This window comes from Mus caroli, unplaced genomic scaffold (assembly GCF_978045245.1).
Source record: "Mus caroli unplaced genomic scaffold, Mus_caroli_1 scaffold_17, whole genome shotgun sequence".
NCBI lineage: Eukaryota > Metazoa > Chordata > Mammalia > Rodentia > Muridae > Mus > Mus caroli.
In genome coordinates, this window is record NW_028227272.1 from 7,261,127 (window position 1) to 7,277,362 (window position 16,236).

General features: G+C 45.7%; 1 protein-coding gene across 4 annotated transcripts in view; it reads left to right on the plus strand.

Moving 5' to 3' along the window:
- The window catches only part of Clec16a (C-type lectin domain containing 16A), a 204,792-nt gene that overhangs the window by 2,575 nt on the left and 185,981 nt on the right, over nucleotides 1–16,236 (plus strand). For all 4 annotated transcript variants that reach the window (XM_085832396.1, XM_029470211.1, XM_021184743.2 and 1 more), the window contains exon 2: nucleotides 14,979–15,107. In XM_085832396.1, coding sequence (XP_085688522.1) covers nucleotides 14,979–15,107 — 129 coding nt within the window. The remainder of the gene's footprint in view (nucleotides 1–14,978; nucleotides 15,108–16,236) is intronic.

A 16,236-nucleotide genomic window follows, 5' to 3' on the forward strand; every position in this document is an offset into this window, starting at 1 on the left:
AAAGAGGCTTTATCAGACATGGAGGGCAATGAACACCTAACGTTTGTCCAGATCTGGGGTGGGGGTTGGGGAGCAGAACATGGGATTTTCCGTGCTGAAACAGGAAAGCCAAGTAAAGCAGAGCAGATCGCCTTCCCAGTGACTGACAGCCCCAGATCCTTTAAAACAGACCCAAGCTAGGGAACGCGTGCATTCATGCGTCTCCTGCCGCAGTCTCTAGATCAGGGAGACCCAGGATGCACCACCCTGCTGGTCTCCAGTACATCATTGTCCTGATGTAGCAGTCTTGGTGGAATAAAAGGTTCAGATTTTAAGAGAATTGAGAGTAGGGTTCTTTAGTTGTTGATTTTATATTTCTTTCTTCAGGGTCACAGAGGTGTAAGGGGGAACAAGTCTTTCTCTGCTCCTGAGTGCTGGAATTACAGACATAATGCGTCTGCATCACATACTGTGTCACCATGCCCTGCCACTGTTAGTAAGGCACTCTTCCCTCATGGCACCTCCATCTTACAAGCTGGAAAGAAACTTTCCTGTTGCACACTTTTTGCTAAATAGTGAAAAGCTGGACTTGAATCATTTACATACCAAGTTTGGTCAGTCACTTAGTCGGGGACAGAGGGAACAGTCAGGTTGTTACTCATGACACATCATTGATGGTTCACTGCCAGGCTAGTAACAAGGCTGTGACATTAACTGACAAATGTCTACCCTCAGCAGAACCTCTACTTATAGAGTCCTTTGATTGTTACTGAAATGTCATTTGGAAAGGGGGCCATTTGCCCACAAACTGATAGAACCTTGTTTGTTATGTTGTTGTCCCAATTCTAGTCACTTGATGATGTCAAGATTCTCTGTCCAAGTGATGATCCTGCTAAGTTGCCTTCCGAGCTAGTGGACCTGTAACTGAATGGTGTGTTCTAGCTACACCATAGCAGAGAGCGAGTGCTTAGTTAGCCGAAGCTGCCTCCTTTCTTCTGGTCTCATTCTCAGCAGGTTCTGGGCACCACTGTGTCAGCTTAGCCATGCAAATGGGAACGAAGCTCCTTTCTCTTTAAAGCTTGTGTTATTCTCACCCATGCTGTGTCATCCTACTCAGTCCCTGTTACAGATTGCCTTTGCTTGCCAGAGTTCCAGAAGGTCCCTTTCAACTTGGGGCTCAGGCCATCTGAAATGAACTAAGGCCCAGAATTCACATCGTTCTCTTTGTTCAAGCCTTACTCCCTGGCCTTGCCCACTAGCTCACTCCCAGAGGCAGGTCAGTCCCAGGTCAGCTGACATCCTATATAAAGGCTAAATTCTTGTAGGTCTCAAAGTATTTCAGCCTTTGCCCTACCACTGAGCCTGGGAACATGGGCACATGACTATTCCTAGTGAGCAAAACCCCTCCAAATGCAGACCTGGAGGGTCTAAGGCTGAGGAGTTATTTTCAGGTTAGTAGGGTGCCAGGGATGGGTAAGAGTGGAGGGAATGACTCAGACTCAGCAGGCTGCCTTGAGAGAGCCTCCTGAAAGGTTGGGTGAATAGCCCATGCTGTCAGAGCTCCAGGTGTTCAGTGAGGTCTAGGACCCTAAGTACTAAGGCCAGATCCCACTGGACCTTATGAGCCACACTAGAGAACTGAGACTTTATGCTGCAAAGATTAAGGGCCCTTTGTCATCAAGGAAGGTAAAGAGTTGGAGAGGGTAAAGGCGGGCCAGCCTGGAAGGGGAAACCACTTTTCCCACAGCAGCCATGCCTGGTGAGTTACTGTGTCACCTACTGGAATCCAAGCTTGTTGCTGTGGTGGTCCTTCTCTCAGACTGCAGTACATACCTACATGCCATCTGTCTGTCTGTGCCATCTGTCTGGACGCTTGTTCTCTCCACTTCAGCTTTCCCCTCCTTTTCTTCCCATCCATCCAAATACTTAGATCTACCCTTAAATTGCTGCTGCTTTTATGCAAAGTGCTGCAAGGTTTTAACCAGTGAGAATCTCATGCTTTTATGTACTGTCTAATCCTTTCTGGGAGTGGATTAGCTACCAGGTCCTGTAGATTCTCCAAGCTTCATTCTGATCTTGAGTTAGATTCCCAGGGAGCTGGCCAGGTTTCTACAGGCTTGTCCTTTGTCCTAAGGCAGTGTCTTAGTTTGTATCCATCTGCTTGTCTTTCTTCATGTGCACATATGCTTCATGAAGTCAGGGATCTGTGGTTTGTTCATGTGGGGATTGTCCAGTACTTGTGCAGAGCCAGATACATAGTAAGTGGTCAGCAAATACAAGGTGGACCAAAGAGGTACTCCTGACCATTCTCTAAGGGCCTGTGCAAGAGCTGTGGCGTTTCCTAGGGCAAATGGCCCTTCCTACACTACCCTTCCTTGTATCCTAGGCTCACTCCTACTCTCTGGCCTGGTTTAATGTCTTTGGGGTGATTCACCAGAAGCACGCTATTAACACATTCCTCTAACCCTCCAGGCTGATCCACCAGTACCACCTAGTTCTGTTGTCCAGAATGCTGGACACTGAGCAGATGAGTTCAGGGCCTAGAATGGGACTTTCTGGGGGCTGTCTTGAGGATTTCAGCTGCTGAGTAGGCCAAAAGACACAGTGTCCTCGACTTCTTTCTCATACCTAAGGCCTTGCGATCGGAAGATGAGTGTGATTTGGGGGTGAATTTTCAGCTCTGTCATGCTATATATATACCTTCTCCAGTGCAGCTTGTGGACAAGTTCCTAGGTTTTCCAATGGGAGCGTCCACTGTACAAGTCATCAGACTCACAGCCAGCCTCAGAAACGGCCTACCAAAGAGAACTTGGGTCTTAGGTCCTGAGCTTCTTTCTCTAAAATGGACATAAGACTGATTGTCGACACAGGCTTTTGTTAAGTGTTGTGGTTTGACTTGTGAAATAAAACTCTTGGGAAAGCAAGGTCTAGGGAGGAGGTGGATTTGTTTGTATCTGTAGTCCTTGGTGATGAACCTCTGGTGTACTGGTTCCATGCTGACAGAAGGCTATAGGTTTTCAGTCTAGGCATTGCAAGCTTGCCAGTGTGCAGGAGTCTTTGATACTGAGATCCCACATCTGCTGAGTTCTTCTGGGCATTGATGACCTTCCTTAAGATGGCTCAGATACTGTCTTCATGCTTCTTTTGTTTTTCTTATCGCTGATGTCAGGCTTTGCTCTGTGGCGATGTGTACAAGTATGCCGTGCGTGCGTCTGGAGCATGTTCACTCCTGAGTTCCTCCTCCCCCATCCTCACCTCAGCACATCCCTTCTCACCTTGGTGCTCTTTCCTTTCCTTTGTAACCTACTGAAGCCAGTTTGTACTGCCTGCTAGAATTGACCTATCTTGTGGGTTAGTCTGGTGCAGGTGACCGAAGAGCATTCCATACTACCTCGGTCCTCCAGGATGTTCCTTGAGCACTGGAGGGAGTTCATGGCACATGGGGTTTTTTGTTTTGTTTTGTTTTGTTCTGTATTTGGTTTCCTGTTATGCCCTCATAAGTCCATGCAAATGCATTGCTTCTAAAATATTTTTATTTACTTTATTGATTTGAGTTTTTCTTTTTCTTGTTTTGTTTTTGTTTTTTCCTGGTTTTGTTTTGTTTTTTGATAGGGTCTTGTGTCCAGGCTGACCTCAAACTTGCTATATAGCTGAGGATGGCCTTGAACTTCTGATCTTCCCATATCCATCTCCCAAGTGCCAGGACTGCAGGTGTGCAGCATGGCTGTGTTTTATGTTTTATGCAGAAACTGAGCCAAAGGCTTTTTGCATAGTAGACAGACACACTGCCAACTGAGCTACAGACCTAGCCGTTGCTTACATATTTCTATAGTAGACTGGGATCCAATTGCCTGGTTTTAATCACGGCTCCAACCATGTGGTGTGGGGTCCCTGGGCTCCTCCCTCAGCTCCCCAGACGACCAACTCCAGAGTTGTGGACAGAGCTTGCAATAGTACACATATTTGTCTTTTGAAAGATAAGATTCAAATGCATATACAGTTCAGTGGGAAAACATCATTGTAGAGGCTGTTATCTTCATTTGATCTTTATTTGCTGTAGTTAAAGCACAAAGTTTGGTTTGATCTTCTGAAACTGTTGTAAATAGGGCGCAGCTTGCACATGACGTCTTGGTAACTCCATGTTCATCTAAGAGTAGGGAATCTGAATGCTCCTGGAAGGTGCAAGAGACATTGCTATGGGCATTCTTTTCATTTGATATTCATAAGTAGTCATCAATAGCAAACATGTTTTTACTTCAGTGTCAAATGGGGAAATGGCACAAAATGGACTTACCATGAACCCCAGCTATGTAAGTAGAAGAGAATCCAAGTAGTCGTCGTCAGCTCTGGGCAGCAGAGCAGCTGACAATCTCCTCTTCTCTTTTCTTATTGTTAGAATTTCCAGTCTTTCTAATATGCATGTTACATTTTGAAATAGAAAGTTTTTAAGCTTAGCATCTCCAAAGTACTTTAATGACCTTCTCTCTCAAAGCTCAGGAATAAGCGATCCAGCCAGCTTCTCCGATACTCACAGGTGAATATATTTTGAGGGTCTCTTCCTAAAACATTGCCCCAAGCAGAGTGCTAGGCCCTGCAGAGATGAGAAGCTGGGCAAGGTCAGGTGTTACCATCACAGAGCATCAGCACTTGGAATCCAGTGGACATGTCTGTGTGTCCACAGCAGACTTGTGGAAAGTGGACATACCGAACAGTGCTGTCTACACTGGACATACTGAACAGTGCTGTCTACACTGGACGTACTGAACAGTGCTGTCTACACTGGACGTACTGAACAGTGCTGTCTACACTGGACGTACTGAACAGTGCTGCCTACACTGGACGTACTGAACAGTGCTGCCTACACTGGATGTACTGAACAGTGCTGTCTACACTGGACGTACTGAACAGTGCTGTCTACACTGGACGTACTGAACAGTGCTGCCTACACTGGACGTACTGAACAGTGCTGCCTACACTGGACGTACTGAACAGTGCTGTCTACACTGGACGTACTGAACAGTGCTGTCTACACTGGACGTACTGAACAGTGCTGCCTACACTGTGCTAAGAAGCTTCTGAGCTCAGCTGTGCGGCTCAGTGGCAGGACGTGTGAAGGATGTGTGTAACATCCTGAGTGTGACTGAGGACCAGAGAGAAGTGAGGGGAGGAGGAATAAAAGACATGGGAGGCAACACCAACCACTGTGAAGATGTCAGCTCAGCTCTCCAAACCTAGCTAGGATTTAGGGCAGTGCCAATGGGAATCCTAGCAGCATTTTTGTGTGTAAATTGGAGCTGTTTTAAAATATTTGTGGAAATAAGAAGCTTAAAAAAAATGACCAATATAGTATTGACAGAATGGAAGCCAAGAAGTTGTAGGGCTACAGTGCCACATAACACAATTTATCATGAAGCTGCAGTGCTAGAGGACATAGGCTTGACACTGGATAGACAAATTGATCAGGAGAATTAGACCAACTGCAGAGACTCACATATGTGGTCACCAACTAAGGAGAAAAGTGGCCCTGGAGTGAGCAGAGAAATGAGGACCTTGTAAGTGGCAGAGGGCCAGCCAGGTTATACATTAGTGTGGGCTGGCACCTGATACTACCAAGAAAACAGGACCCTTTATAACTTAACGTAAGCAAGGATCTCTATAGATCATTATGACAAGAGCTGTCTGGAGGTCGGCAATGTGGCTCAGTGGGTTAGGTGCTTGCTGCCTAGCCTCATGACCTGTGTTTGAACCTTGGGACTCACATAGTGGAAAGAGAATCAATTCCTTAAAGTTGTCCTCTGAGTTCTACACATGTTATGGCATATATGCACCCATGCACATGCACATAAATACAAACAAATAAATAAGTAAACAAACAAAATAATGTTTCAGCGTGCTCTCTGAAGGAAAGATTGGTAAGACTGACTCTAATAAAATGTAGAGGGCTGGTGAGGTAGATCAGTGGGTACAGGCACTTGCTGTACAGGCCCAACAACCTGAATTCAATCCCTAAACCCAGTGTGGAAAGAGAGAACTGTTCTTGCAAGTTATCCTCTGACTTCCACATGTGTTTTATGATATATGTACGCTTGTCCCCAACCCCCATAATACACACACACTAATACAACAATTTTAAAGGCTATTATAAAGACAAGGAAAAGAGAGGCCAGTATGGAGATAAAGTGTATCCCTGTATGAATGAGCATCTACCACATAAGTATGGTTGTCAAGAACCCCTGTGCTGAAACCAATGGAAATGGCAAGTCTTTCCCTGGGTCAAGCTTAGGAGAATGGCAAGGCTGGAGTTCAGATGTTGACAGCGTGTGCAGAAAGTATACATTTACTCTGCTCCCAGATAGCTGTAGCCAGAGACTGCTGCCCTACAGAGATCCTCTACCAGGATCAGCTGATCGGCTTCCTCATTCAGCTCTGTGGTGCCGAGTTGCTAGTGTGGCTCCAGCATGCCCTGGCAACCTAATCCTGGATTTGCTGTGCATATATCTGGTGTTTCTTCATTCCTGGTTGCTCTAGTAAATTAGTCTCAAATCTGTGGTCACAGCACCACAGTTGGGGAAAATAAGCTAAAATATTTATCATCCAGTAAAGGATTTATATATAGAATAGATAAAGTAAAGGATATATATATATATATATTGTGTGTGTGTGTGTACATACATAAATATATGATAAATAAAGAGTTCTATTAATAAGTAAAAGTCACAAAGAATAATAAAGTGGGCAAAAGTCTTGTAATTGGCCCTGCCCTAAAGAGGAAATGCAAATTTTCCAACCCCCTATGAGAGAAGGCAACATTTTACCTTGGTCTTCCTGAGGTAAAACCCCCACAGGACACCATTAAAGCCTACAGAACTACACCACTAAAAAAGGCTGAGGACAAGTATTGGAGAGGCTTTGAGCTCATGAGGGCTCTTGAGCGTGGCCTCTCAGCCACGGGGCTGGCTAGGACTGGGTGTACCTAAGTCCTCTGGGCTACCTTGGCCTGTGCAGTGCTTACACTGGGTACATCCCGGGGTTAGGTGAGTCTGAGAGTCATGTGAAGCCTTCCCTTGGTGCCAGGCTCCTGGGAGCTCTTAGTATCTTCTGACTAACCTGTCCTTCATCTCTGAAGAAGCCTTCTAATAGGTTGTTCTTCTGGTTTTTTTTTTTTTTTTGGTTTTTTGTTTTTGCTTTCTTTTGAGTTTACAACCCTTTCCTTTCCTCCCTCCAAGTCCTTCCATATCATCCTCCCCTTCAAATCCATGGCCTCTTTTCACTAATTGTTACTGCATGCATAAATGTAGATGCATGTGTCTTACTAAATATAATGTGTTCTGTCAGTGTCATGTTACTTGTGTGTATGTTTTCAGGGCTGTTTGACAGTAGACAGAGCCAAAGTGTGCCCTTCTCTGGAGGGAGACCACCTGTCCTGCTTCTGGCTCTCCTTAGTTGCCTGTAGTTCTTTGCGCAGGATTGAAGCCTCATGGACCTTGCTCCGTCCGATTCATTGGTCCTTGTTCAGAACATGTTCGGGCAGTCATGTTGGTGAGACCTGGGTGTAGCCTCTGATGTTGTCAGGAGACACAGTTTCACAGCAAACACCCTGGTCCTCTTGGCTCTTATATTCTTCCCACCCCATCTTCTGCAATGTTCACTGAGCCTTAGGTGTAGCAGTGTTTTGTTGATGTGTCTGTCAGGACTGGGCTTTACAATTCTGCATGTTTTGATTGGTTGTGACTTTCTGTAGTCTCCTCTGTTGCAAAGAGACTTTTCCTTGATGAGGGCTGTAAACCACACTTATGTGTGGGCATAAGGACAAATGTTTATGGATTGTTGTTAGGGATTATGCTGGTTTAATAAATTAGTGGCTGTAGATTCTCCAATAACCATGACTTCACTAGCACTGACTAGTTAGCTAGGTTTCCAGCATCAGGCATGGTCTCCCTCGTGTTGAGCAGCTTTTGAGTCCAAGGCATGTGTGCTGCTGGTTACCATGGCAACGCTGGTTGTTGATCTGGTCCATAGTTGCTTCCCTCCCTCCTTTCCTTCTGATACCTTGAAAGCTCTCAAGGCTCGCAACTGACTGTCCAGGTCAGTTCCAGCTGGGGCTTTGGACCCTGTTTCTGAGGAACATGGTGTCCTCAGCAATCGGAACTTACCTTCTGCTCTGGGGGTAACCAAGGGCTACAGCAATAGGCTGTGTGTTTGGGAGTCCCTTAGACAGTCCTGGCCAACAACTCAAAAGAAGGTTTCACATATCTGGAATTGGAGTTTTTTACTAGGTAGTCATTGGCTCATTGCAGGTGCACCACCAGACCAGATGAGAAAAGTTCCCAAATGAGACTTTTGGAAGCAATTATATAATGAAGGCAGCTCTCCTCACGACTAGCACTTCAGTGGCCCCTCCCCTTCTCTCCTCCTGTCTCATGATAATACCCTGGCTGGCCTGCGACTCACCTACTTCTGCCTCCTGAATGTTGGGATTTCTTTTAAATTTTTGTTTGTCTGTTTGCTTGGTTTTTTTTTGAGACAGTTTCTCTGTGTAGCCCTGTCTGTCCTGGAACTCTGTAGCCCAGGCTGGCCTTGAACTCAGAAATCCTTCTGCCTCTGCCTCTGCCTCCCAAGTGCTGGGATTAAAGGCTTGCACCACCACTTCCCAGCTAAATTTTTGAGAGAAGGAATCACTCTGTAGTCCATTTAGGTTAGCCTTGAACTCAGTCAAAGTAGTCTTCCTGCCTCAGCCTTCCTAGTGCTGGGCTTCCAGGTGTGCACACTCTGCCCAGCTTGACGTATCTGCTCTTCCCCATGCCACCAGGAGGACAGGTACTTCCATTTTACAGAGGACGGACGTCATCAAAGTACAGGAAGATGAAATAAGCCTGCTGCCTCAGGATTACCAGGTTGTTAGTAATGGAGATATCCAGGCGTCAGTGTGCCAATGCAGGCATCTGTAATACCTACTGCCTCTCCAGAAGTGACCCACAAGTTCCACTTACTGCTCCAAGTTCCTTGGACCTTTCCCACCTCAGTTTTTCCCTCGAGGTCCTTTTTTGCTGACTGTCTGGGACCAGCCTGATATTACCTTCTAAAGTCTGGAATTGAACAACCTAATAAGGATGTTTATAACAACCCCCATCATGATGACCACAGTAGACCAGCAGCAGCTAAGACTGCTTGGGTATGGTGCACCATGTGTGCCAGGCTCCACACTTAGATGTCCATAACTCCATATTTAATCAAACAACCCTGTGAAAAGTCCTCTGGTTACTACTGTGGTACTTCTGTGTTCAGACAGAGAGACAGAGAAATGCCTGTCCCAGAACACAGTTAGGAGGTGCCAGGGCCAGGGTCAACCCCAAAACTGTTGCATTCCAAGGCCTGATGAGCTCTTTTGTTGGTGGTGGTTTGGTTTGGTTTTTGGTTGGTTGGTTTGCTTGTTTGTTTGTTTGTTAAGACAGGATTTTTCTGTGTAGCCCTGGCTATCCTGGAACTTACTTTGTAGACCAGGCTGTCCTAGAACTCACAGAGATCCACCTGCCTCTGCTTCCCAAGGCTGGGATTAAAGGCGTGCGCCACCACTCCCTGTCCCGACAAGCTCTTATCCTAGCTCTCTGCTGTTTCTTGAACCCTTACTTGTATAGTATACTCAGTGTGTATTAGTAGAGGCTGTCCTCTGCTTCACTCAGCGTTTATATAGCACTTGTTATGTACCAGATATTCTAGAGTGTATTGGTGTCACCATGATCGTTAAGATGACTTTCCGGATGTGGAGGTTCCAGTCTAGTCAGAGAGACAGACCATGGAGAACACAGTGCTCTGTGAAGTACTTGCTACTTCCCAAGCGGGGACAGCCAGGTCCTTATGGGAGTTGGCGGACTGGAGTGAAAAAGCCTTCTCCAAAGAAAGCTTCATGGAGAGAGGCAGAGTCTTAAATATGAGCGAGCAGCAGTTGCTGACTGATAAGGCAGCAAGGGCAGTCTATTCAGACAGCCCACTCAGTTGAGGTCAGACCCTCAGAGTAGATGAACTCACTCATGTTGCTGCTTCCCAGTGAGCCAGGAGTGTGATGTGTGATGTTAGCACGTGCATGCTATCCTCCTGCACATGTGTCATAGCTCCAGAGTGGAGAGACTGCTTCTCCCTGACCTGCACTGTCAGCATTACCTTGTCCCTGGGAGAATGTCCATTGTCCTGTGGACTGTGTGATAAGGTAATTGATGGCCACATTGGGAGTGGTGCAGCAGCTGTCAGATTTTAAGAGAGAGGGCTGGAGATAATAGCTGTGTTGTAGAGCATAGGTGTAGTGTGTAAGAGGCCCTGGGTTTGATCCTCAATAATGCACGCATATGCACATGCACACACCATTTTAATCCATTCTCCCAATAACCTGATTCAGTGGGGTTGCATGGGAGCTGCACGGGGAGCAACTTAAACAGGCAAAGCCGGTGCAGGAGGCCTGTGAACCACAGTTTAGGAAAGTGTCCCTTGAGTTTCTTGTAAGGGTAGGCACCAGAATCACAGTGGACACATAGCTTTGTAATGAGGTCCCACAGTTTGTTCCAGGGTGGTTCAGGAGCTGCTGAGTTTCTTCCTTGTACAAGAAAGTGGGACTTGTGTCCTTACATGCAGCATTGTGGGAAGACCTAAGTACCAAGGTTGGATGATTTATCTTCTTAGAGGGCTTTATCTTGTGGCATGCTAAAAATTGTACTTCAGGCTGGACATGACTGCCAAGATGAGCAGATTACAAGTTCTAGGTTTACCTGGGCTACAGGGCCAGTTCAAGGCCAGTTGGGTCAAATTCCTGAGATCCTGTCTCAAAATAAAATATAATAATAAAAAATGGGAGGTGACTATTGGATGGAGCTTGGAGACTCTTATGGAAGAGTTGGAGGAAGGACTGAAGACCCCAAAGGGAATAGGAGCACCACCGGAAGACCAACAGAGTCAACTAACCTGGACCCCTGGGGGTGTTCTCAGAGACTGAACCACCAACCAAAGGTCATTGTAGTGGCTATTCTTGGTTGTCAACTTGACTATATTTGGAATGAACTACAATCCAGAATTGGAAGGCTCACCAGTGACCCTTATCTGGAGGCTTGGAGATCCTTATCTGGATCTTGGTATGGAGATCTTGAGACATAGTGGCTATGGATTCCAGAAGATTAAATCTCCTAGTTTAAGGAGATTTAATCTGGGCTACACCTTTCATCTGGGATTAAAGGTGTGGTGGAACACACCTTTAATCTGGGCTACACCTTCTGCTGGAGACAATATAAGGACATTGGAAGAAGGGAGTCTAGCTCTTGCTCCTTCACCTGCTTGCCGTGTGAGACTGAGTAACTGCTAGATCCTTGGACTTCCATTCACAGCTGTGACTCTGTTACCCTTTCTCCAGTTCTTCCCCAGAGGGACCTACGGCCTTTTACAAGGGTAACTGTACACTGGGGAAAAGGAAATAATCAGACCTTTCGGGGTCTGCTGGATACTGGTTCTGAGTTGACACTGATCCCAGGAGATCCCAAAAGATCACAATTGGAAAATTGGTGAAAAAGACATCTGGGGAAGAAGTATGTGGATAGAACTCTCCAAATGGGCAAAGGATGTGAAGATATTTGTGTCCCATGTAAATGCTCACCAAAAGGTGACTTCAGCCGAGGAGGAGTTCAATAATCAAGTGGATAAGATGACCCGTTCTGTGGACAGTCAGCCTCTCTCCCCAGCCATCCCTGTCATTGCTCAATGGGCACATGAACAAAGTGGCCATGGTGGTCGAGATGGAGGTTATGCTTGGGCTCAGCAACACGGGCTTCCACTCACCAAGGCTGACCTGGCTACAGCTGCTGCTGATTGCCAGATCTGCCAACAGCAGAAACCAACACTGAGCCCCAGATATGGCACCATTCCTCGAGGTGACCAGCCAGCAACCTGGTGGCAGGTTGACTACATTGGACCACTTCCTTCATGGAAAGGACAGCGTTTTGTTCTTACTGGAGTAGATACTTATTCTGGTTATGGATTTGCCTTTCCTGCACGTAAGGCCTCTGCTAAAACCACCATTCATGGACTGACAGAATGCCTTATCTATCGTCATGGTATTCCACACAGTATTGCTTCTGACCAAGGAACTCATTTCACAGCCAGAGAAGTACGACAGTGGGCCCACGATCATGGAATTCACTGGTCTTACCACATTCCCCATCATCCTGAAGCAGCTGGCCTGATAGAAAGATGGAATGGCCTTTTGAAGACGCAGTTACAGCGCCAATTAGGTGGTAACAGCTTGGAAGGCTGGGGTAGAGTTCTTCAGAAGGCAGTATATGCTTTGAATCAGCGCTCCATATATGGTACAGTTTCACCCATAGCCAGGATTCATGGGTCCAGGAATCAAGGGGTGGAAAAGGGAATAGTTCCACTTACTATCACTCCTAATGACCCTCTAGGAAAATTTTTGCTTCCTGTCCCCATAACTCTAGGTTCTGCTGGCTTAGAAGTTTTAGCTCCAGAGAGGGGAGTGCTCCTACCAGGAGCTACAACAAACATTCCATTGAATTGGAAGCTCAGACTTCCCCCTGGTCATTTTGGGCTTCTAATGCCCTTAAACCAACAGGCTAAAAAAGGAATAACCGTGTTAGGAGGAGTGATAGATCCAGATTACCATGGGGAAATTGGATTACCTCTTCACAATGGAGGTAAGCAAGATTATGTCTGGAGTGTAGGAGATCCCTTAGGGCGTCTCCTAGTACTACCATGTCCTGTGATTAAAGTCAATGGGAAACTACAACAGCCTAATCCAAGCAGGATGACAAAGGACGCAGACCCATCAGGAATGAAGGTATGGGTCAATCCTCCAGGAAAAGAGCCAAGACCTGCTGAGGTGCTGGCCGAAGGTGAAGGAAATACAGAATGGGTAGTAGAGGAAGGTAGTTATAAATATCAATTAAGGCCACGTAACCAGTTGCAGAAACGAGGATTATAAAGTAATATGAATGCCCCATTGTAAATTTACAAATGCGTTTGCGATTGTACGAGGGATAGTTATATCATGTTAGGCGTATTCACAACCTTGTTATTGTTTCATGTAAACATGGGATATTATTTGTGTCAAGTTGACAAGGGGTGGATTGTAGTGGCTATTCTTGGTTGTCAACTTGACTATATTTGGAATGAACTACAATCCAGAATTGGAAGGCTCACCAGTGACCCTTATCTGGAGGCTTGGAGATCCTTATCTGGATCTTGGTATGGAGATCTTGAGACATAGTGGCTATGGATTCCAGAAGATTAAATCTCCTAGTTTAAGGAGATTTAATCTGGGCTACACCTTTCATCTGGGATTAAAGGTGTGGTGGAACACACCTTTAATCTGGGCTACACCTTCTGCTGGAGACAATATAAGGACATTGGAAGAAGGGAGTCTAGCTCTTGCTCCTTCACCTGCTTGCCGTGTGAGACTGAGTAACTGCTAGATCCTTGGACTTCCATTCACAGCTGTGACTGAACCATTGTTGGGAATTGGGCTGCCGACTGTAAGTCATCAATAAATTCTTTTACTATATAGAGACTATCCATAAGTTCTGTGACTCTAGAGAACCCTGACTAATACAGTCATTCATGGGCTGGACTTAGACCCCCTGCACATATGTAGCAGATAAGCAGCTTGGTCTTCATGTGGGTCCAGACAACTAGAGCAAGAGCTATTCCTAAAGTTGTTGCCTGTCTATGGAATCTGATTCCTAACTTGGCTGTCTTGTCTGGCCTCAGTGGGAGAAGCACCACCAAGCACCACCTAGCCCTTCAGAGACTTGATGTGCCAGGGTTGGGGCTACTCAGAGGGGAAGGGGGATGGGAGGAGGGACAGATCAGGGTGTAAAGTGAGTAAAAAGTTAATTAAATAAAATAGAGTCAAGCTACCCTTTATTGATTAAGCACATATGCACTGTTATAAAAGAGGCTTTTACAGTAAAATAAAAATATCTTCTTGTAAAAATGATGATAAACTAATCTATAATGTTATTTTATTCTTTGTAATTCATGACTTACCAAATAGTAAAATATGTCTTGCAACATTGAAAAAAAAGAAAAAGAAAAAAAAAAAAAAGAAAAATGGAAGGTGAGGTTGTAGCTTTGTGGCAGAGCCTTCTCTGTCATGTCAGACAGCACAGTAAGAACAGCATAGAACACTAAACACTTGGGCCTGTTTCTAAAATGTAGACATAGCTGGGAGCAGCTAAGTCTAATTATTCCACCTCCAAGGTTCTGCCTCTTTGTTCCCTGCTTTTCTGGACTGTGGGGAACAGCTCTCCCAACCTCTGATAGATGTCTTGAGCCACCTCCTTTTGATCCCAATTAAGCCTGTGGCCCTGACAGGTGAAATCTCATGGACCTTAGCCTCCCCAGCCATTTCACTTTAGATTTTGCAGATGAGATTATTCCCTTGGGCAGGAGTCACTCATTCTGTCCTATACCGAGTCCTGGTTTCCATGGTGTGCTGCACTAGAGGGAACTGTAAGCATTTGGAAAGCAGTGTTTAGTGTCCTAGGCTCTGGCTAAGGGATATCTGACCCTGTCCTTTGACTCCATCACCAACTTTTTTTTCAGGTACCTGGCTCCGACTACTGTTTCTTGGCATCCATCACTGATGACTGAGACAAGCCACGCTTATTCTTCCTTTAGTCTCACTGAATCGGAATCCCCATGTGTGCTTTGGGAGCCTCTGATTTTGCCAGCTCTGTAATTTGTTTGCATCCTGAAGTTTTTTGGGTGCTGGTTTCAAGGGCTTGGTATGCTCTTGCCTCAATTTGGGCAGATGTGTCCCTGGCATGTAATGCCTCAGAGCTCCTTCTGCCATATTTTGGGGGTGGGAGTGACCTCTCTTTCCATCTGAATGGGAAACTGGGCTAACATAAACTTAACCACTGCTGTGTTGTGAGTGTTGCCAGTGGCCCTTGGGCCTGGCTTTCACATCAGTTTGAGTAAGCTCTTATTTCTCCCTTTTTTTCTAGGTACCTGTACCATGTTTTAACAAAAAACACCACTGTCACAGAACAGAACCGGAACCTGCTCGTGGAGACCATCCGTTCCATCACTGAGATCCTGATTTGGGGCGATCAAAATGACAGCTCTGTGTTTGAGTATGACTTGCAGTGCTTTTGTTTCCTGGTTCTTCCACTTCCTTTGGGTGTCTTTCCAAACGTACACCATGAGTCATTCCTGATGACGTCAGGAACTGATACTAATTCCATCTTGCCTGAATATCTGTATCAAACGTCCTTGAGAGAATGTTGAGGTGCAAGCCAAAAAGGGAAGAGCTATGGAAATGAGTTTCTCTAGAAAAGCTGAAGATGTTGTGGATAACATTCCAAGTTGTGCCCTATCATCTGCTCCAGGGCAAGAAGAGTGTCCTGGATATTAAGGTCCTGCTCTGAGGGAGTTGCTGAAGGCCAGAATTTAGTGTGTTTATTTTAGTTTATTCATTGCTTTGCATATGTGTACATGTGGTATCTATGCATGTTGGAACATATGCAGGCATATATTTAGGTGTATATGCATGTGTGCACACATGTGCATGTTCGTGGAGATCAGAGGTTGATGTCAGGTGTCTTCCTTCCCCATTCTCCACTTTATTTACTAGAATTAAGGTCTCTCGCTGAACCCAGGGCTTATTAATTCAGTCTGGACCAGCAGTTTTCAACCCTTGTCACGGCCTTTTCACAGGGATTGTCTAAGACCAGTAGAAAACACAGCTGTTTACATTGTGGTTCGTAACAATAACAAGTTACAAAGTTATGAGGTAGCCACAAAAATACTTATGTGATCGGGAGTCACCACAACATGAGGAACCTGTATTAAAGGATTGTAGTGTTAGGAAGGTTGAGAACCAGTGATCTAAACTACTGGCCATCTTGTCCTCAGGATCTCTGTCCTTGCTTCCTGAAAGCTTGGATTACAGGCAGGCTGCCATACCCACCCAGCTTTTCTATGGATTCTAGGGATCTGAGCTCATGCTTCTGAGGCTGGCACTTTACCCCCTGAGCCACCTCCCTAGCCTCTAATACAAACGTATTTACTGAGGGCCAGCAAGAGCTGAGCTTTGAGAGCACAATCTACCCAGCTTGCCCCTCGGCCCACATGGAAGCTCTATTGGTGTCCCCACGTGTAGCTGGAAGATGGTGAAGGAGCCTCTCATTCCCAGAGTCTACCAACCAGGAAAAATAAAAATTCTTGCCATTCAAGCATGAATTCGAATCCCCAAAATCTATA